The 24,474-nt window shown below is 33.2% G+C and overlaps 1 protein-coding gene across 1 annotated transcript in view; it reads left to right on the forward strand.

The window, feature by feature from the left end:
* The window catches only part of cert (ceramide transfer protein), an 81,948-nt gene extending 78,960 nt beyond the window's left edge, over positions 1–2,988 (forward strand). Inside the window, exon 9 of the mRNA XM_072523624.1 lies at positions 2,789–2,988. Within this exon, the coding sequence (XP_072379725.1) occupies positions 2,789–2,916 (128 nt within the window). The 3' untranslated portion in view covers positions 2,917–2,988. The remainder of the gene's footprint in view (positions 1–2,788) is intronic.
* Positions 2,989–24,474: the final 21,486 nt, after the last annotated feature.

Raw genomic sequence — 24,474 nt, forward strand, 5'->3', positions numbered from 1 at the left:
CTTTCTTTAATTTTGTGGAATTCCTTGTTTATAAATGACAATAGGTAATCATTTTTTGTCAAAACTTTATTAGCAGGTTTTTTTTTTCTGAAATGCATTTTCATTAGACTAGGTGTTTTAGACTCTAGCATATAATAATTTGATGATTTGATGTTTTCATTGTAGTTGGAGTGGTATTTTAATTATCTGCTGTGGGATGGCTTTCTGTAAACTTTGGTTGCATATTTGCATCTAGAAAAGGAAGTGAATTATTTTTTTCTTTTTTCATGGTAAATTTGATTGATTCTTCTTTATTGCTGATGTTCATCAGATTCTTATAGTCCGTCAATTCTTATAGTGGTATAAATCGAGCACACTAAATCATATTATTCATAATAAAAAGATTTGCATATCTATACTGCAATATACGCGCGCCAAAATGAACGCATAATTTTTAAAATCCTAGTAATCCTAGTAAATAAAATAATTTTAACGTTTTGATTTTTGTGATAATATATTATTGTTACCTCCGGTATATTGTAAAATTTATCGAAAGAACGGTCAAAAACCCTGATTTGATTTGCAACCAAATTAAAAACATGCTAGTTGTGCTTTATTTTAATTCGAATTTATTTGGGTTGGAATATGTTGTGCTGAATGTTTAAATGCGTTTTTCAAGTTTACTAAGTGTTTTTTGCTTTGAAATGAACCACCAGCAGCAAGAAAATCAAAATTTGTCAGAAACTGACTGTATTAGAATCGTTACTCTTCGCGAAGTCAATACTGTCAAGTTGAACTCGATGAACGGTTTAATGTCACTCAATCAACGATTTTAAGAGTCTTAACACGTTTTACTGTTACTTCAAGTAACTCGAGAAGACCCGGTAAAGGTTGTAGGTTATAACTCAAGACCTGTTTTTGACACTTCGTACACTGAGACAAAAGTTTGTTACCTGTACTTCTCTACAAAATGAATTTTTGGATTGTTATAACTTTAAAATCAGCCAAAATACTATAAGGAGAATATTTGCCGCAAACGACCTGCGCCCTGGAAGGGCACCCACTGGCCCATCATTGATCAGAGGTCACAGAAGTTGTTTGTAATAATGACAATTGGGGAAAAATATTGATCACATATGAATCCAGTTTTCTGTCTTTGTTCTGATGACATGCGGAACAGAGTAAACAGAATGCCTGGGGAACGCTATGAATAGTGTAACACTGCAAGGACTGTACAGTATGATGGCGTTCGGTAATGGTGTGGGGTGAGATTAATTTGGAGGCTCGTACTGAGTTAGTTAAAATAGATGACGGGCAGCTTACATCACACAGGTACATTACAGATATTTTGAAAGACCAGTCTTGCCATTTGCACCATTTGTTGGTGATAATTGCATGCTTATGCAAGATAAAGCCAGGCTACACATTGTAAGAATTGTGAAGCAATATCGTCAGGAGGTTGAGATTCCTTCCATGGTTTGGCCTGCGAGAAGTCCCAACCTTATCCCAATAGAACATGTTTGGTACATCGTAGGGAGACGACTACGATAACTACCTAAGGCACCAAACACATTAGATAAACTGTTTTTGCGATTAGTTGAAATTTAGGATCAAATTGATCAAGATGAAATAAGAACTGTAATTTTCAGTATAAAAGATCATTAACAAGCAGTAATAAGTGCCAAAGGGGGCAATACTCGCTACTAGTTTAATTTTCTTGAACTTTTCAATTTTTTGAAAATTTTCAATTCCGTCATTTCTTTATGATAAGTAGTTTTGTTGCGGTACATTTTTCGTAAAAAAGTAAAGTTTTTTATTTCAGATGTTCCAAAAGCAATCTTTAAGAAAAAAAGAACAAACAAAATTTTTTTTCATTATTAATGAACTTCTAATTTTAAAATTATGCATTCATTAATTTTGGCACGCAGTATATAAGTAGTAATGAAAAGATAGTTCGACTACGTCGAAAAGTTAAAATAAAAATAAATAAAAGTGGAAGAAATAACTGTCTTAGTATTTTGTTTTATTTTTACCTATTTACAGTATGTAATAGAGATAAAAGAAAATTGCAAGTAAGGCTGATATTAATCAACTATAGTTAACCTTTCATTATATAACTGGTTTGGTTCATGAATCTACATTAGCTACACAATACTACCGGACCGATATTATTGTTAGAATAAATGTTTAAAAAGTCGAAAAAGGATTTAATATTTAAATAAGTGATGGATTCGGCCGGTACTTGATGGCAATTCACTTTATCTGACAATAAAACACTTAAAACTTTTCACAAAATTTACTATAGTTTATTATCACTACAGCTGTTTTGGCAGAGTGCCTATAAAGTGTAAATGTATACCAAAAATAGATCACTTGAGAAAGGCACTCTGTCGAAACACTGTAGTGTTTTGTAGAAACGTTGAAAACAAAAGTTGTCAGTGTTTTATTGTTAGATTTAATATTTATTTAATGCTATTTATAATCTCTCTTTCTTCCCCTCTCTCCCTTGCCTCTCTCCCCCTCTCTCCCTCTTCCTCTCCCTCTCTCACTATTGTAGTTTTTCCATTACTGTGGATCGTGGTTACTAATTATTTTCCCATGTCTTCATGAACCATATCGACTAAATCTCAATGTCTTTCTACATTCAAACACAAGTTATGGTGACCGATTAACATCCCGTAATTTAACGCTTGTCTTTTTTATATCTACATTTATAATTTGTTTTTTATCGATTTATATATGTTTTAATGTTTTTCGATATATTACGGTTTTATAAAACTAATATGTATTTATTTATTATTTTTTTCAGTTAATCCTGGTGGTTGGGCTCCAGCTTCCGTATTGAGGGCGGTGTACAAAAGGGAATACCCAAAGTTTTTAAAACGCTTTACAGCTTATGTTAAAAATCAAACGAAAAATAAACCTATTATGTTTTAATTATGTCAGGGTCTATTTTACTACACATCTTTGTTTATTGTATAATTATTAATTATTAAATATTTAAATTTCCTTTGTGTACATTATTATCTTACCTATATCTCTAGAATAGAAGAGAATCGAAAATAGCGAAGAAGATCAGCAAAGCTCAGATGCTGGATGTTAAGAGGTGAGAATTAAGGCGTATTAAGGGAAAAATATAGGAAGAAATAAGTGAACGGTAGTCCTAATATACTTAAGAGAAATATTCCTAGTTTTAGTAGAGATATTTCCATTAAAATACTTAAAAAAAATCGGAGAGAAGGAATTTCAAAATAATTATACTTGGACGTGGCGAACTGAAGTCTAAAAAAAGAAAAGCAATACGAGGACTACGACCAAAATAAGTTCGTAACAGATCTTTAAATTTATAAGCTTGTCAAAAAAGCTAAAGCAAAAACATAAAAATCTACACGATGAATTACACCAAAAAGGTCAAAGGATAATACATAAAGTAGCCAAGCATAGAGAAAATAAAGCAAAAGATATTAATCAGATTAGATGTATGCGATACGAAAATAAAAATACTAGTGCACGAAAAAACGCTGGAGGAAATACTTTGGTTTTTAGTTTGTGTGTGTGTGGAGAGAAAGATGGCATCAGACAAAAAATATTTCTTCTTCTTGATGTGTCTATCCGTTACGAATGTTGGCGATCATCATGTCAATCTTTATCTTATCTGCAGCAGCGCGGAAAAGCTGCACAGATGTTGTATTGAACCAGATTCTAAGGTTCTTAAACCAAGATGTTCTTCTTCCTGAACCTCGTTTTCCGAATATTTTTCCTTGCAGGATGGCTTGAAGAAGAATATATCTGGATTCATTTCGCATAATATGTCCGAAGAATTGTAACTTTCGAGATTTGATGGTGGTCAGTACCTCTCGGTTCTTATTCATGCTTCTGAGGACCTCCTTATTTGTGATTCGGTCAGTCCACGGGATCTTAAGTATTCTCCGATATAGCCACATCTTAAATGCTTCCAGTTTTCTGCACATATCTTCGTTCAAGGTCCACGATTCAACACCATAAAAAAGGACAGAGAAGACGTAGCATCGCAGCATTCTTACTTTTGTATCAAAAGAGAGGTTGTGTCTGTTGAAGAAGGCCCCCATCCGATTAAAGTTGGATCTAGCTTTTTCGATGCGCGCTCTAATCTCCTGGTTGTTGGTCCATTCTTCATTTATTATGGTGCCAAGGTAGTTGTAGTGCGTCACTCTTTCTGCAGGGGATTGGTTGACCTTCTGTTATCCTTTTCTTGCTAATTATCACAAGCTTTGTGTTCTTAACCTTTATATTGAGTCCACATTGTTGACTGTAATACGTGATTTTGTTCATAAGAACTTGTAGGTTTTCTAAGTTGTCCGCAAATACTATGGTGTCATATGCATATCTGATGTTGTTTAGCCGGTAACCATTTAGAATCTTTATGCCACAGAAACTTGTTTTGAAGGTGTTATAGATTTATCAAATTTTATATATATAATATATTTATATATAGATTTATCAAAATAAGATTGCTGATGTTAACTGCCTAAATATAGGTTCCGAGTCTGTTCCCTATGATTAAGACAACCGAAAAATAAGTGGTTTAAATCTCTCGATAGATTCATTATTACACGGACAGAAGGGACTTTTATAGATGCCAATTATATGCAGATGCTCTGGAAAGAGGCCTCGGTTAAGTTTTAGCCGGGATATCAACGAGGAATGTACTTTATTATAGTGAAAATTAAAATGGGGCATATTTTTTGGTAAGCATGGATGAATAGAAGACCTCTTTATATTTTGACCTCCATCTTTCTCTGCCAATACTCCTGATAATAGAAAAGCTATGTTTCAAGTAGAAAATGTTTGTAATATCGGATATCTTAGATGTATTTTTTGCCATACTGTCCACGAATTCCAATTACTCCTTTGTGTCCTTTAACCCAGAGTAAAGTAACTGTTTTTTTTTTTGTGAATTTTAGTTCAAGTAATAATTTTTTGATATCAAGGATAGTGAAGTTTTAGAAATTATCTAATGGATGGCTATCTTGTAATATTACCTGAGAATCTGATACTATTACGATGTTCTCACAATAACTAGTGACACTCCAAATTAGTGCTTTTTTAATGTTTTTAGTTCATTAAACAAATAATTTGGCATAAAGCCTGTTTATGTCAAATTATTACGAAGACTAATGTTGATTAAAATAACAAGTAATGAAGTTAAAAAATAAATAAAAAAGTTACAACAGTTAAATCGGGTGATATTATTGGAGAAGTGTAGGAAACAGCACTAGGATAAACAGGAAAAGAGGTACAGCTTAAAAAAAGAAGCGAGAGTGCAGTGTATATGGAATGTTTGGTAATCGTTAAAAGTTAATAAATAACAATCTAAATAGATTGTATGAAACTTTACATGAATTGAGAGGATCAACTTTACGTGAATTAAATTCACACAAATTGCAATCAGTAAATTTGAAAGTTGAAGAATTAGAATTGCAATTAGAACAAAGAAATGCTTGAAATAAAAAAAGATTTAACAGGAAAAAGACAAGAAATAAATATATGGAAAAGCAAGTACAATCTCCAGAATGAGGCCAGATCTATATATCCCGGATTTATACTTTATGTACGATATACAGTGTATGACTATAGTAAGACGAAGTTATATCTGTCCGATATTAACGAAGATATAAATAAAAGTTTACAAAAATTCTAGGCATTTTTATCCAACTTCACATTATAAAATTATTTTCATATGTTTAATTTAATTTAATTTTAGATTTTTTAAATTTATATTACGTTCATTTCGCTCATACGTCCAATACAGGATTGTATTACATTAGGACGAGATGTTTCAAAAGTTATGGCCAGTTATATACGAAAATCATTCTTATTTCAATGTTCTGTATACTCTATACAAAAAAAACTAATATACATTCTTTATTAAAATTACTTTTTATATTGGTCCAGTTCTTCGGTAAGGTGCTATATTTATTTTATTATTGGAACAATTTAGTATGGGACGAGGCATAAAAAATATGGTTTTCTCGATTTATTTGACATATTATCCTGTTTATCTTTTTAAAAGTGAAAGTATTACTACATATTCCCACATTTTGATTAGATATCTCCTGTACCTGAAATTCATAATAGAAATAATTTGTTTTTAATTTTCAATTATAGCTAGTTGGGCATGGTCAAGTGATAAACATATAATTATTAAATTAATGATACTTTTGGAAAAGTCTATTAGAAAAGTCTATTAAGGCAAAACAATTTTTGGTTTGTTTTGTCTTAATATGTTCGTTTGTTAATAACAAAAAGATTATTAATCAGTAAGATGCAAAAATGGAAGTCAAGAGAAAAATTCACAATACGATAACAGTGCTAATAATAACATACGCAAGCCTTTGTTGCTTCTGTCTTTTAGCGAATAGTTCCTTACTTACTACTTGCGCCTTGTAGTTCAGTGTCTTCTAGAGATTTGGAGTTTCTTCCTTAGCTCTGGAGTTTTCAAAATTAAATTGATTGGAAGAAACGATCGAGTTCGCCAGGGTTGTCGCTATCATCATCATAATCATTAAGACTAACTTCACGTAAACTATCCTTAACAGAAAATGGCTAACTTTCCGAAGAACTAGAATTGCTGGATTGGCGTCTCCTTTTTTGGAAACTGCTTTGAACTTTTGAAATCTTTGATGCTTGAGAACTTTCGGAACCGTTGGCATGCCCTCTTCTTTATCAGGCTGCTGTGAAGGATTAGAAGGTGCGAATGCATAGCCAGGAATAGATTCTGGATCAAAATCATAAATCTCAGTAGCTCGTAATTCAGACGTGACATTAACTGTGAACGCTGCTTTTGGCCATACCTTGCTGAAGATTTTTCCAAATACCCGTCTAATTATTACTCTGTTTTGTTCCCCTTTATTTGTCAACTCGAATGGTTTAAATACTGACTTGTCCATGGGCTGTAGCTCTTTAGTCGTATTGCTAGAGGTAAGCAGTACAGTCTAATACTGTGACCTACAGCAACGTCACAAATATCTAGATCTAAGTGAGAGCGCCCACCAAACTGGCATGGCAAGTGGCAAGTAGCAAGTAGCACGCGTCTAGCATGTTACTTAAAATGTAACCAATGCAAACGAATGATTAGAATAAATGACGTCACTGTCATTTTGGTGTACGCTGAATCCTTCGTTTTCATTGGTTACATTTTAAGTAACATGCTAGACGCGTGCTACTTGCTACTTGCCACTAGCCATGCCAGTTTGGTGGGCGCTCTCCCTAAATGTGACGATGCTCCATCAAAAATTAGACGAACTTCTCCTGCAGGCTTGTATTTGGCAAAATGATGTAGGCACTTATTAAAGGTCAATGTAGTCGTTGAGCCCTTGTCTGTCATTTCTACCGCTGTTCCAGGTGGCAAATAATCTTTTCATTCTGGCTTGCTTCGCATTGGAGGAATAACATGTCCAATTGCATTTCCACATGACACGATAGGATACATTTCCCTCATGTTTAGGAGCAACAAAGCGTAGCCGTTTTTCACCTTTCTTTGCGAAAACTTGGGGAGACTTGTAAAGATACAAGCAACGATCCTTTTCATCCATATTCTAAATGAGTTATGGTTTGTCAAATGCTTCTAATTTGATCATGATATTTTTTAGTTTCTGGAAATGATCATCGAAAATAAATTTATTTAATTTTGCAGTTCTTCCTGGATTCATATGCTGCGCCTTCCTTGTGACAACCTCTAAGTTCCTCAATAGGAGTAACTTAAGCCGCTTGCGTCCAGTCAAACATTTTGCTTCATTGAACGGATTCTGCAAATTATTTTTTTGCAGAACACAAATATACAGCGTCGGAAAACTTTAGCCGTAACTGGATACCCAACTTCAGCATACCCGATACCCGAAAAATTCTATGAGAAAGTTCTCTTTCTTGAGCTTCTTTTAAGCAGGATTTCTAACCATCCTAACTTCTTAGTGACTACACCAATACTTGGTTGCCTAACTTACGTTTGGGGATGCAGTTCTGACTGATATCCCTTCATCAACAGATCCCATCGCATTTTTTTAAATCACCCTCACCCCAGGTTGCACGTTTTTTCTTTGAATTAATTTGAATCAAATAAAAAAACTTAACTTTAATCATAGATTAAAAAAAGGGTGTTTTAATATTGTTTATTCAGTTTAATTTTTGTCTTCTACTACTACTACTACTACTAGTCTACTTGTATTATTGTACATTTTGTGTGTTTTTTCTTATCTGTTTTTTCCCTTATATAATTATTACTCTTCATATTTAAAACTGTAAGTGGTTCCTTGTAGAACAATAAATAAATATTAGTTTTTTCATGCCACTTGGCTTTTGCCGAGATGTGTTACCAATTAGCTCTTCCAATTAGTAATTTGAATTGCACACTAGAACTTAATTTCCAAACTGTACTCGATAGTACATAAAAACAGGAGTGTGTCGAATAGGGCCCACCCGGATCTTGTACTGAGCTTTGGATGAGCCTTATTACGAGCCACCGGCTTAATAGTAGCTGAAAGTCGTGAGCTGTTAATAACTTTGTAAATATACGTCGTTTTAGAAAAATAAATCTACTATGTTAAAGAGCCCAATTCTCTGTTCATAAATACAAATTTACAAAGTACAAAGGGAGTGTAACATACCTTACAAATAAGAAGACAGCTCTGCGTCGTTGGTTACGGCAACACAAATGAACATAAAATCGCTAAAACAAAAATGGCTGCCGAAGTAGTTGTCTCGTCCACTAGATGCCAGCTCCTAACTGATATCAAGAGAATTTGGCACTTTTTCAAAAAAAAAAGGACAAGGGGAAGACCCAGAAGTAAATGGATAGATTAGATGAAATAAATAGGAAGGAATAAAGAGAAAACCCATACCTGAGGGGGCAAAAGGATAAGAAAAGAAGAAGGAGAAGAAGTTACTTTGGTTCTTTATACCTATTTTATTGATGTTTAGTTATCTTAAGTATTGTTAATATTCTCTAACAGAAAATTTCGAACGCATCTATGAGTCTTTTACATTTTTAGCAGTAACAAAAAAAGAGGGAAAACCAAGCTCCTTACGACTCTAATATTGGTGTCAATGGTTATTTTATAACTTTTCCAGAATTTCGACATAGAAACCATAGAGTTTTTTGCAATTGCTAATCTACGCTTTATTTCTTCAGTGCACCCTCCGAAAGTGATTAACAAGAACTCTAGATAAACAAATTGGTCGATAACGAGTATTGTTGATTTCTATAATAAATGACACTGATTGTTGTTAGATGTTTCTATGATCATCATCCTTTTTTTACAAACAATGAAATGTATGACTTATACCGACATACCAAAATACAAAGGTTTATAAGATCCCAAAGGTTAAGACGAATTGGGTGTAAAAGTAGAACAGGCTCTAAATAATCTTGAAAGTGAAAGACTGGATACCTAAGTACTGCCAGAGATAGGAAAAAAGGAGAGAAGTTAATGAACTTATACAATAAGCCTTCGGGCAGTAGGTTTGTTGCACTTTTCTTATATAATACTGTTTTATATTTCCTAAATTTAAATTTTTTAAAATTGTTTCTCATCATTTATATTTAAAGAGATTGAAATTAAATCAATAAAATTAATTGATAAATACTCACATAATTTTTCAGTGTTTCAACAATAATGTAGGGGAAGTATGTCTATGATGGCATACCTAACTTCACCTCTCGTTTTTTTTTATTAAAATACATGATCATATTTGTTACCATTTTTTTTTCTAGTTCAGTTGAATGTACCAATTAAGCTGGACATATAAAGGTCAAAGGGAATGTGGATTTTTATATTAAAAAATTGAAATATCAGAAATGTGAAGTGTGCCATCATAGGCACATTCCTTGCCTATCATGGCATGGCTGCACAGTATAATAGAAAAAAATATGTTTTAGTGGAATTTTCGCATTTTATTCAAAGAGATCAATAATACAACAAATAAAAAAGTAACACACATTAAAACAATTAAGAACATAAATCACAATAAAATATCTTGCATTTTTTATCGACCCCAGCGCATTCAGAGTGACACCAGGATTGGCACTCCAGGGGGGGGGGGGTTTGGTTGGTCACCGAAACTTTTTTTATGATGCTACCTCCATTTTGAGTCCTTAAAACGTGTAAATAACAGTGTCGGAATAGGGCCCTGGGGGGGGGGTTAACCCCCAAAACCCCCCTCCTGGGTGCGCCACTGGAATACAGGCCATTACAATACAAGCAAGCGACGTCGGAATCATCATCTTCAAAATTTTCGTTATCGCTCGCGGATTCCTGTTCCTTCTCATCATTTCTCTCTATCCCTTCTTTTGCCATTCGGTATAATGTTCGTTTTTCAGGAAAAGTGTCATCCACAGATTTCCGTTCTAATCCACTGTTGTACGTAGCTTTTCCTTTAGGTTCTATCTTCTGTTTTATTTGTCGTTTAACTTTGTTTGCCAGTTTTCTTCGTTCTACATTCTACGTTCTACAGATTTCCGTTCTAATCCACTGTTGTACGTAGCTTTTCCTTTAGGTTCTATCTTCTGTTTTATTTGTCGTTTAACTTTGTTTGCCAGTTTTCTTCGTTCTACATTGTCTTTTTCAACAACCGTATCTTTCAATTCTTGAATTTCAGGGGTTGAATTTATTACCCCTGTTTTTCCACGCTCCTTTTGTTTTTTGTGTTTGACTGCGAAACACTTGGAATGGGTCATAAATCTTGGATTGTTATGTGAAGAGTATCCTGTTGAGTATTTTCTAGAAGGACCCGTTGGCAGTCTTTAGGTGGGTGATTTTGTCCACTTTCTAGGTTTTCTTCTAGATTATAATCTGGATTGTTTAGATGGATGTTTTGAGTTCGATCTTGATTGCTTTCTATAGGTTTATATGTAACCAATGATGGAGCGAACATCCATTCCTCAAAAATATCAGGATTAAAAGGTTGAATCCCTGTTTTGGCAAAGGCATTTATGGCATTAGCAGGAGTAGCACTTGTAAGGTAAGCTGTTTTAAACAACCCAGCAACTTGAAAGTGCGTAACGAGTCTTCCAGGATTTTGTTTTAACCAATTTTGAATCTCTTGGTTATAATAGGTTTGTAGAGGACTAAAAAGTCCACATCTAGTGGCTGCATCCGGTGGGAACAGTGTGGTGGAAAGCAGAAAAGTACAATACCATTCTCTTTTGCAACTTGTAAGACTTCCAGTCCCTTATGACTACTGTGGCCATCTAACAATAATAATATTTTGTTCTCATTCGAAGCTTTGGTATAGTGAATAAAATGTTTAAGCCATTGAACAAAAATGTCTGAAGACATCCACCCTTTCTCCTGGCAAAAATCAACACTTCCCGGTGGGGCAGCGTCCATTAATTCATTTTTGAACCTTTTTCTGGAAAAAATAAATGCAGGTGGTATAAAAGTACCAATTGCATTTATTGAACATACAACTGTTAAATGCTGACCTCGTTCCGCACTGCTCAGTGTTCCAACTTGTTTCCGTCCCTTGGTTGCAAACACTTTTTGAGGCCTTGTTTGAACAGTACTAAGACCTGATTCATCAACGTTGAATATATTTTCGGATTGAAAATTGTATGTATCTAAACCTTTTACTAAAGAGATAAAATATGCTTTAATATTGTTCTTATTAAATGCTTGTGCTCGCGCGAGAGATGTATTTTCTGGTGTTGTGAGTGAATTGGTACTATTTCTTTTTAAAAAAACCTCTCACCCTCTTCCATCCAGCAAGACGAGTCGTTTTGTTGAATTTGTGTTTGATGTTATTTCTCTCAGCAAGTTCGAAAACTAATCGTCTCAAATTTAGCGTTGTGCGACCAAAAAATCTTGTTTCCATATCAATCACATGAGTAGCTAACTCTTGCTCAAGATGAGGAGGTAGTGTAATTCTTCGGCCACCCAAATCTCCTCTTCTTCCACCGGAGTTGTTTGCAAAACGTCTACGGAGTGTCGTAGCTGGAACATTAAAAGTTTTGGAAGCCAACAGCCATCCCATCTTCTTTTCTTGGATGTGTCTCTCTCCACCTATGTTTGTGACCACTCCTGCCTATGTTTCTTGGTAGACGCCATATTAACAAAGGCCGTGCAACAAAACAAAGCCTTTATATCTGATATCAGGAGATATTCGACTGTTTAAAGTATAACTAGATAACGACAATCCAATTTTTAAGGATTGTATTAAACCTTTAAGGATATTTCAGATATACACTTAAATTTACTATTGAAGATTTTGTGTGATTTGAAAGTTCCAAATTTGTTTAAAAAACCCTACAAAATGGGTAAAAATTACCTTAATATAAGTAAAAAGTTGAGTTTTTGAAATTTTTGCAATTATTATTCATTTTCCTTTGATGGCATATAACATGTGCACATGATGGCATACTGTGCCATCATTGGAACACATCTGTTATGCCGTCATAGGCAAGTACGCATCAGATTTAAAGCAGAGCGTTATCTTCTAGCACCACCATGGCAGAAGTTAAAATGCATTGCCTACTGAAGCTTAATACTAATCAAAATTGCATACTTACTTTGGATATTTTACCTTCAGACAAGAAGCGGCAAAAAAGTGTTTGTGTTAACGTGCGTTATAATAGTTCAACACTCAACAAATCACACTTTCCGTTACAGACTTATCTGTGGAACTAATAAGTGTTTGTAACTTTACCGTTGCAAATAAAACGATTTACAAATTACACGTGGTATGCCATCATAGGCATATTTCCCCTACGTATGAAATTTATCTTAAGCGGTAATATTACTTTTATTATTTTTATTATATCTGTTTTTTTCTTATTACTCCCTCGTGCAACGCCTACGCCCATGTACTCCCCTCACTGATCGAAGTATGCATGTTTTTGACATCGGACTATGATGTGATTGATTCCCAAATCATTTTTCATACTTGAATTATTTTATTATCTGGGCATTTGTGTTTCTTTTGTTTGAATTTAAATAAAACGTGTTCGATTTTCTGGAATAGAAAATGCGGCAAATATTTTGATAGAAATTCAACAGACAATATTTATATAGAGGGGAAAATCAGCAGCTGTGTATGTATTAAATTGATGCGCGATTTGTTAATTTGCTATTGAAGGATCAATATAAAACAATTAGTTTAGAAAAATCTGAATTATAATAAATTATTTTTTTTTATATTTGTGTGTGTGTGAGTGTGTGTGTGTATGCGAGAAGACTCAGAAGGGATAATATTTAACTTAGCCAAGTGAGCTGGGAATGTGCCATGATTAGTTTTCAAACGTGTACCTAATTGTCGCTGTAAAATTCTGTGGCATTGTGTATTTAAAAATATAGGATATACAGGATGTTTCCGAAAATAGTGCGTTCCTTTAAGGTATGAATTTAATATACAAATTAGAACAAAAAAGTCCTATAACATTTTTTTTCTAAAGTTAACCGATTTAACAAAAATACATTGTTTTCCATATATGGGAATTTTTTATTTTCAGAAAATTAAATAATGTAGCAACGTTGTACGCAGTGAAAACGCTCCTGAATAAAAACTTGTTTATGACTTAGGATATTTAACTTAATCCAACCCTTGTTAATTTGCAATTCAAGGTTGTTGACATCTTAGGAAATGTACCTAATACCTTTAAAATAATTATTTCTTGTTTTAAATAAATTATTATTTTTAATTAATTAAGTAAGTTCTTCTTCTTAGAGTGCCGTCTCCCTACAAAGGTTGGCTATCATAATGGCTATTTTTATTTTTGAACTTGCTGCTCTAACCAAATCAATCGATCTGCATTGATACCAATCACGTAGATTCTTCAACCATGAGTTCTGCCTTCGGCCAACAGATCTTCTTCCTTGAATCTTTCCTTGTTTGATGAGTCTCAAAATTTCATATTTTGGTCCTCTCATCACGTGGCCTAGGTATTCCAGTTTTCTGGTTTGTATAGTGGTGATTAGTTCTGTTTCTTTACCAACCCTCTCCAGTACTTCTTTATTTGTAATTCTATTTGTAAGTCTCAGCTCCATATAATAATATTGAAAATATACCTAACAGCGAATGGTACGTAGTCTGATCTCCAAATTTATATTTTTGCACGTTAGGAGTGGCTTCATTCGTATAAATGCTGATCTGGCAATCTCTATTCGCCTCTTTATTTCTGCAGTACGATCATTGGTTTCATTGATCAAAGTTCCCAAGTACTGATATTTTTCTACTTGTTCTATCACGTTACCATTGATTGTCAAAAGGTGATGTATATTTTGTGATCTTTTTGTAATTAGCATGTACTTCGTTTTTTTAGCGTTTATAGTAATTCCCATCTCAGCACTATTCATACTTAAGCTTTCGATAAGATGTTGTAGATCTTCTATACTCGTTGCTATGATCACAGTGTCGTCTGCATATCGTAAGTTGTCAATTAATTTTCCGTTAACGGTAACTCCCACTTTGATATTATTGAGCGTCTGAAGCTATTTTCTTGTGGCATTTTAAATTAATTTATATTTAAATGGGAATAAGCCACAATTAAAGGTTAAAATACGTTTATTGACGTTTCAATTTCCACTTCGGAAATCGTTCTCAAAATACAAACATTAGTAAATTAAACAAATTTTGTTTTTTTGTTACTTAGTGAAAAATTCTTCTAATAATTTAATTTTATCTGACTCATCTATATTGACAATTCAGACATACCTTATACATTTTAAAGTAGACGACTTTAAAATGATATTGCCAATATTGCTGAGTTGCGTTCCTGGGACGACTTTACTTATAAGATAGTTCATTCGATTACATGAAATCAACTTTAACTTGAGAATATCCGTCAGAAAAGATCATAACATGTAACTCGTCTTTAAAAAGACAAATACATGCCATGATGGCAGTAAAATTCTCCTGTTAGTGATTCCATAGTAAATTATGAGGGAAAAACCAGGAAAAAAAACCTCATAATACTATCCCGACATGGTAAGTATTTGATCGTGCATTTAGTTTACCTTCAATAAACACCAAATTCCGATTTTATATGTTTGTTATTTAAAAAAACATAAATGATGTATTCTCTATATGTTACTGACTTACCAATACTGGTATTTTCCTTTTAATAACTTCCTCTTTCAATATGGGTAACCAGATCCTACTACATTCTGCCGAGAAATTCGCGACACAATTGGTCTCATTTAGCATAATTAGAGCCGCTTCTTTGATTTTTCTCTTTTTACCATCCGTTTCTTTTAGGACTATATTTGAAATATTCCATTGAACCCTATGTTCATTATCCCATGCGTGTTTACAGATTTGAGATCTATCAAATTCTCTATTTTTAATATAGGATTGATGTTCACTTATTCTAACATTTAATGGTCTTGATGTTTCACCTAAATAAAACTGATCGCATTCACAAGGTATTTTATAAATGCAATTCTTTGTCCTTTCTTGTTCATTGTTAGGTTTGGTTTTGGACAAGATAAATCTCAACGTGTTTGTTGTTTTGAATGTTGGTGAAATGTTGAATTTATTTCCTATTCTTTTAAGCTTTTCCGATAATCCTTTTATGTATGGTATTGTTATTTTCCTCGTATTATTCCTTGCATATGCTGTAGGATCTCGTTCTAAGTTGTTTTGTTCTATTCGATCGATTATTGAAAATTCCGTATTTATAAACGATAAAGGATAATCATTTTTTAATAAAACAGATGTTAACAAATGTTTTTCCTCCAAGAACGAATTTTCGTTAGAACAAGTAATTTTGGCTCTATCGTATAAGGATTTAATAATTCCCTTTTTAATATTAATATAAATATAAATTAATTATTGAGCGTGTTTTGGAAATTTTCTTCAGAATATAAGTTAAACAAAAGTGGCGATAAAACACATCCCTGTCTAATTCCTCTACAGATCTCCATTTCTTCTGAGGGTTGCTCATCAATTTGAACTATGGCACTTTGGTTCCAATATAATGTTTGCACTATATTTATAATTTTACTGTCAATGCGCTTGTTCATAAGTATTTTTAGTAATCATAAACAAAGCTTTTTCGTAATCAACAAAGCACAATTACTATTTAAATGGGAATAGGCCACAATTAAAGGTTAAAGTACGTTTATTGACGTTTCAATTTCCACTTCGTTAAACGATTTCCGAAGTGGAAATTGAAACGTCAATAAACGTACTTTAACCTTTAATTGTGGCCTATTCCCATTTAAATAGTAATTACTTTAAAATGCCACAAGAAAATAGCTTCAGAACAATATTAAAAAACAAAGCACAAGTGTAGATCAACGTTTACATCCCAACATCGCTGAATCAATATGTTGATGGCAAATAGTCCTTCTCGAGTACCCATTCTATTTCGGAACCCGAACTGCGTCTCGCTAATATCCTCCTCTAGCCTTTCGTATATTCTCTTATGTATTACTTTCAGCAGTACTTTTAAAGTATGATTCATGAGGCTCAGTGTTCGATAATCAGAGCACTCTTTTGCTGCTTGTTTTTTACGGATGGTTATAAATGCTGACTTCAGCCACTAATGTGGTATTATTCCCGTATTGTACACCGTGTTGAACAAATCTGCCAATACTTCCAAGTTATCCTCTTCCACTAGTTTTAACAGTTCTATTGGTATTTTATCTAAACTAGCTGCCTTATTGTCTTTAGAGTTTTTGATAGCATATTTGATTTCATCTATCTTGATCTTCTGTCTCTATAAAGGATTTAATTCTTGTATTTTCTGCATTTCACCTCTTTCATCTTGGAAAAGTTTTCTAACGTACTCCTCCCATCGTCTTAATTTCTCTGGTAAATCTATTAGTAGTACTCCTTTTTTGTCTTTTATGTGCACTTGCTGTCTATTTCGACCCAATCCAGTCACTTCTCTTATTTTTTCGTGCATATTTCTCATATCATATTTTGTTTTTAGTTCTTCTATCTATTTACATTGTTTGATCAAATAGACTTCCTTAGCTATTTTGATTTTTTCCTTAATTATTCGTTGTATTTCTTTATACTTCTGTAGATCTTTTCCTTTATATTTCCTTCTTTCTTCCATCTGTAATAGTATTTCTTCTGTCATCCACTGTTTTTTAGCCTCTGACCTATGTTATATCAGACTTTCTTGAGCTGGTTTCAGTAATGTGTTTTTTTATATTATACCACTTTTTATTTACGTCCATAATTTGTTTGTTGTCAGTTAGTGTTTTTTGTATTATTAACATTTACATTATTTTTTAATTCGTTTTTTTGTTTCTTCATTTTTTAGCATTCTTGCATTAATTTTTGGTTGTTGTTTTCTGAGTTCAATTCTTTTTAATTTTATTTTCAAGTCACCAACTAACGGATTGTGGTCTGAATTAACATCTGCTCCAGGATAAGTTTTAACTGAGGTTATAGAGTTTTTATATCTACTATATATAGAGTATAAAGTCTATCTGGTTTCTGACAATTTAGTTTTCTGTATGTGAAGGAGACGTCCATGTATCTAGTCTTCTCTTAGGAAGTTGTAACCAAGTATTGGCAATTACAATATTCTTTTCTTGGCAGAATTCTATGAGCCTTTCTCCTCTCTCGTTTCTAGTTCCTAATCCGAACTGTCCAACTATATTTTCAACTGTACCTACTCCAATTTTTGGATTAAAGTCTCCTAAAATGTAAGTAATATATCTAGATTTTGTTAACTTGATTATTTGTGCAATTCTGAATAAAACTTTTCGATCTCGTCTTCGGTCTTATCAACTGTGGGAGCATAGACTTGGATCATATTAATATTACAGTTCCGTGCTTAAATTTTTAGCATTATTATTCTTTCTGAGATTTGAATCACACCTAGCACTGATTTTCTAATAGTGTTGCTTATGATGAAAGCTACTTCGTATCGATGATCAGTTTTGTCTCCTCCAGTGTAATAGATATTGTGGTTATTTATTGATATATCTCAATTTCCTGACCATTGTACATCGCTAACCCCAAGTATATCTATATTTAGCCTCTCTTTTTCTTTAATAACATTATGTAGTTTTCCAGGCTGATACATACTTCTTATTTTCCAGCTAGCTTCCTTTTTATCTGAGAGGGTTGAGTATTTTTTTTTAGTTTTTTTGTGCAAGGGTTTCGCATGTTGACGACCGAGGAGGCCTTGCTTTCTAACGGTTGTCCTCCCCTGCCGGATTTTGGTCTCCGATTACGATAATCAATAATGTCTCTTGCGCAAATAGTGCTATTATAATTTATACTAGAGATATCATCAAGAACATTTAATGCAGTGGTTTCTCGTTGCCTTCTGCATTCTGATGCCATTGACCACTTTCTTGGTTCTTCTGCCTTCGAGACCAATTTCTCAGTCTCAGGACAAGAGAGTGTGCTTCCACTTACTAGCTCATCCGCCCTAAGGCGTTGGCCAGTAAATGGTGGATTAAATAAGTACTATGGTTTAATTACTAAAAAGTAATTATTGCAACTAAAAATCATTATTTGTAATGCTTTTCTGAAATGTATTTAAGTATGGCATAATTTTAAACGGATTGTTAAATCAACATTTAACGTTTTATTTACAATAAAAAACACTTTAACTTTTAACGAACTAGTACAATGTATTTATTAAGCTTTAAAGGTGTTGAATGCCGAGGGCTTTAACTGAATTACATAGTTTACAGTGGAAATTGAATACAACGGACAACGTTTAATAATTCTAATTTATTTTTTTACACTATGCTCGGACTATCAGTAAATTGTGAACTAAAATTAAATTAGGTACTTGTACTTACTTGACAATAATTTTATTATAATAAATATTTTAAGGGACCTTCACCTGCGTGAACACATGCATTGATACGATGAATCCAATTGTTAGTGATGTCATAGTTAACTAAATTATGTCCGATAGTTTCTGTAGCATCAAAAATTCGTTTCCGTAATTCAGCTTATGTTTCAATTTCATCTCAGTTATCATAAACTAACGATTTCAGATATCCACAAAAATAAATATTCAGTATATTGCATTCGGGACTTCGTGGTGGCCACATAATGGGTCCATTCTCACCAATTTAACAACGAGGATAAGTGGATCCAGAAGATTTTTAACAGCTCTGGTAAAATATGGTGGAGCTCCGTCGCGAAGAAATCACATTCGATGGCGTGTTTTGCAAAGGCACGTCTTCAAGGAGTACCGCTAAAACATTTTTGCAAGAAATTATAGTAGGCCTCTCTATTTGGTGATCTGGGTAATTCATATGGTCCTATCAAACGATATCAAAATGTTATAAGACTTTTTTGCTCTACATGGTGCCTTCTACCTATACCTTTAAGAAATGCATTATTTTCGGGGACACACTGTAGGGTGGATAGGATGGTACTGATTATTTGAATTCGTTGCTATATTTTTCCATTTTATAGAAAAACCATTATTATAATGTTGCCGTCCTACGTTGCAAGTCCTACAATGTAAATATCAGTCTCAGTACATATTTTTTTTCTTATTCATATTTTACATATTTTTTGGCCAAAACGAGTGCAAAACGTGGACTCTAACGTGGACTCAAGAATTTGTATGCAACAAAACCAGCAACATACTTCAAAGTCCCGATGCATTTTTTCTTTCACCTCATAATTGTCTGCGACTTTCAAAACATCATCGTCAAGTATATGATCCTCCTCCAAGTAGTGAGCTTCTATAAAGGTATTTTGAAGTAATTTGTCCTCTTCAGACTGAGATTCTTTCGAACCTTTGGTTTTTTTTACCAAATTAGACAGCATTTTTTGTGTCAAGAAAATATCTTCTGACGCCAAAATATCGCTTGGCAATTGAGGACTTTCTATTGAGCTGTTACTTACGTAGGATTCACTAGTTTTAATAATATTGCGACATTCTGTAAAGATCGCCGCCGAATTTTTCCTAAAATATACCACCTTAATCTATAAGTATTTAAAATCTTTTGACGAAGTATGATCATTTGCATCGCCCATTTCTCGAATATAAGAAAAAATGTTCACTAGCAGGTCCTGATTCCACCTCGAAGTTAAAATATAGTCAACGTTGTATTTTCCTTTTTAAAGTAAATCTTTCAGAGATCTATTAGTAAGCAATATCCCTTTTTGAAATGGAATAAGTCCTTTATGTTTACCAACCCGCATTGAATTCACCATTTCTGACATTTCCTCCAGTAGACGTGACTGCTTATCTAAATCTGTACCATATGCATTTCATGTTAGAGAATTGGCAACGAACTTATATCGAAAATTTAAAAGATCAAACCAATCATCAAATAGCTGAACAATTACAGCAGCTTCTTTCCAGTAACTATCTTTTGGCATAAGTCCATTTTCTCCAGCATAACTAATAGCTTTTGCCACATAATTTGACAATAATTGAACTGCAGGTCTCACTCTTTGCCTCATAGAGCATTTTAAACAGAAATGATGTAGTGTCAATTTATGAGCAATTGTCATTTCTGAAGTTGATAATATATTTAGTAGCGCTCCAAAATAATTCTTGTTGATTATTTTAATGTCAATAATAAAATCACGATCAATTAGGTACATGGTTTCGGGCAAGTTTAATCAAATGTGAAGGATCTGTAAAAACAAAAATATTTAAAGACATCACAGGGGTGATTAATTTGTAAAAACAATTCATCTACCGCACGATGAACAAATATATCTACCGGGACAGGGAATCCTACATCTCGAACACCGTAGTACCCCGTACTGTTGCTTCGCAGGTGATGTCATGGGCGTCGGAGTACACATTTCTATTCCATGAGTAGCATACCGGTATTTGTGTATCGTGATTTGGATCATTTACTTCGTAACAAAAAAAAACTGTATTTATCAATTTATTGATCATTACGTGTAAAATAGGGGAAAACGAGGTATGGAAAGAAAAAAAATTGTCCTGGCTACGTAATATTAGAAACTAGATAGGACTAGGATTTGAAGAACTTATGCTTACAGCTGAAGAAAGATAAATGTTTGCCACCATAACCGCTAACGTCCGATGATGGTGACAACGCAATATATATATATATATATATATATATATATATATATATATATATATATATATATATATATATATATATATGTTTTGGATGGGTTGGAGTCAATATATATGTATATAATATGTTCAATGCTAAGACGACAATCATTCTATAAAAAGTTTGTTGAATATGATGAGAAATGAGAGAGAAATGTTACGTAGAAATTTTATATCCAACTGTATTACCTATAATAAGATCATATTATATAATATCACCGTTTGTATTTGATCGATTTATGCCATTTCGCTTGTTATATGTTTTCGTTTATTATTATTTTCAGTCCGTTACTGTAAAAATCACACTTCAGAAAAAATCTAGTTCAGTCTTGAGAAACATTTAAAGAGTAAGAATTAATATGCGTTTCGAAGTATCGATTAAATCGACAAATCAATAAATATGTATTTTTGTATAAGTATATGTAAAAGGAACTATTTCTGCCTGGGTTATTTAGCGTTTGAAGAGGATCCCTAAGTACAGAAGACAATGTTCAAGACAACACAAGGGATATTTATTTCGCTCATATTTAAACCATGATTGCTAATAAATACACAAAAAAAAAATAAATCATTAACCAATGCATAAAATTATATTTTTCTTACTTCATCGACATGGCAACATCGTTAAGTTAATTATTTAGGCGGTACTAATAATACATCTAATTTATCCACCCATTATGCGTACTAATATTCTAATAAGTGTGTTTAAAGAAGGCGTGTCATTATTTTGACCATAACGTATTTATCTACTACCTACATATATTTCGATTCGTCACTAATTGTCCCCCAATGTCATAATATCTGATGAATCTGATTTTGATTTGGTACCTGTTTTTGTAGTAAATTTTTTTTTACATATTTGGTGGATAAGCTCGGAATGTGACGCTAGCAAGGTTCGTAAACTATGGGAAACAATGCTATGGGTATGGGTGATGCAACAGATATAATTATAAAATATATTTAATAATAAATTGATGTCTAAAAATTTTTTAACATTAAAATTGAGTGGTTTGAAGTTCGAAACTCAGTGTTGTTGTATATTTAGTTTAGTGTATATAGAATTTTTGTATATTTAGTTTAAATTACTTCCGCATTCCTAATCCTCATACCTATCTATCAATTAAGTATTTATGACTTTACCTACAAAAATTTGTATTGAATTAACCTGGTTTTACTTTTGAAGCGAAACATATTTATACTAGCGTTGTACTTATTACTATTTATCTATTGGGTAAATCAGGGTGATATGGTGAACAAAAAAGTTAAGCCCTGTAGAAGACAAGAAATTGTTTATTTAAACGAAATAAAAATAAACTTTCACAAAACATATTGGCAATAACTTACCAGTGTCATCGTTTCTTTAAGACATTACAAATGTTTGAAAAAAAAACAATATTTATTTTTAATAAATTCACCATTTCATCCATGCATAAGGGTGAAATTGCGAAGGTACTTGGGGTGAAATTGTGAACTTACTTCTCCTGCTTTTTACCACATATATCACACATGGATTCATATTTTGAACAGTCTTTGTGCAGTCAAAGTTGGCAGCTAATACATTTGATCCAGTCCTCGTCCTTTTTCGTATAACTGTACAGTTCACCACACCCTACACCACAACAATCTTTATCGTCCACGTCGTCATCATCGTCTTGCAAGTGGATATCCAGCGATGAGTCGGATTCGATGTCAATGGTACACGCTGTTCGTTTCTTAGGTTGCTTGGTTTTGGTATTTCCTTTGGTAGTCTCTTTGATTAGGTACTGTTTTTTCTTTGACCTTCCTTTTAGCATTTGGTCCACTTCACTGACTCAATGGTTTTGTTTTGTCGATTTCTGTTTCGTAGATTGACGATGTTTTTTGGAGAATTCAAAATCTCAGCTAGAGCTCTAGAATTGTTCCTTGCGAATGTTACTTTATCTAGGATAGGTATCGGCGAAATATGATCCAGGAGTTTCCCAGTGGTTGTTTGACATTTTTCAGTTGCCATTGTTAAAGTCAGATCTTGTGATTCTGATAAAGAATACATGATTTTCTGTGGATTTTACACACAGCCCAATTATAATGAAGTTTGACTGCGTTTATATTCCTGATCTTTATCTACTTCTGCTATTAGTTTTTCTGAGGAATTCGTGGTTTCCTGCCAGTGCGAACAACCTGGTTGAGGTGAAGTAGGTCTATTTTCACGTCGCTCGTTCTTTTTCTGTTGTTGATCCGAATCTGATGTTAAAAAGGCATATTCGGGCATAGCATCAGGATTAAACGGGATGATTCCTGTACTTCTGAATCCCGATATTGTGTTGTCTATCGTAGCTGCTTGTATCCATGCCTTTGTAAGCAGTCCTCCAAACACTAGTCTCGAAATTTTTTTATTTGGATTCATTTTAATGTAGGAATTTCAAGCATTGTAATAATAGGATTTTAAAGCATTAGAAAATGATCTGTCTAGTGGCTACAGATAATGGGTCGTGTGGCTGGGTAGACAGAGCGAAACTATGTTATTTTCCATCCAAAATAATCACGACTATTCCCTCAGGCTTCCTCGGTGCAAAATGATTCCTTAACCCCACAAGGAAAATGTCAGTTGTTACGTACGCTGACTTTTGTGACATAAAAATTATAGAACCAGGCGGCATAAATATCGTTCTTATACTCAATTTTTTTCTTTTTTTCCTTTTCAAACACATGCTGGAAGAAAAAAATACCCTCTCCATTGCAGCAAGCGATTACAGATATGGTTTCACTTTTTTTACCAGATGTTATTGCAGCTATGCTCTTAGATCCATTTGCTGCCAACACATAACCTGGTCTATTATTTAGTTGAAATCCTGATTCATCTACGTTAAATATAATTACCGATTTATCAAGGAGGTTCTGCTCTATCAAGGTATTCTGCATCAATGAAAAGTAGTTTGCAACATTATTCTTGTTTAAATACCTTGTGAAGTGCCTGTGAAACTTCTTCCGATTTGCGAATTAAGAATTCTGGATTTTGTTTTAAGAATAAATGTAGCCAATCTATTCCGGCAATTTAATTAGTAAGTTAAACTTGTAATGCAAATTACGTTTGTCGGCCAGTTTATATGCCATGGTACGTACATCTATTCTAGTTGGCGCAAATTTTTGTAATCTCATGATATGTTTTACCATCTTTTTCTCACATTCCTGTGTTTAGACAGATAGCCCACCTAAAGGCTTTTTTGTAAAGCACCCTTTTGCTATTCTCCTTTTTAGCGTTAATCTTGAATCACTAAACTACTTTAATGCTTCATTTAGGCTCATTTAATTTTGTACTGCTTGTACGGCATCTTTAATTTGCTCTTCTGTCCAGTCAGTACGGATGGATCCTCTTTACCTTTTATAAAACGAAGGTACTTTTGACTGAAACAATGATGATAGAAATTTTACTTATGGCGACAAATACGAGTACAGTTTGTTTTTTTTTTTTCAAATCACTGAAACCAAGACACATTGGACCAAAC

This window comes from Diabrotica undecimpunctata, chromosome 2, assembly GCF_040954645.1.
Source record: "Diabrotica undecimpunctata isolate CICGRU chromosome 2, icDiaUnde3, whole genome shotgun sequence".
Taxonomy (NCBI): domain Eukaryota; kingdom Metazoa; phylum Arthropoda; class Insecta; order Coleoptera; family Chrysomelidae; genus Diabrotica; species Diabrotica undecimpunctata.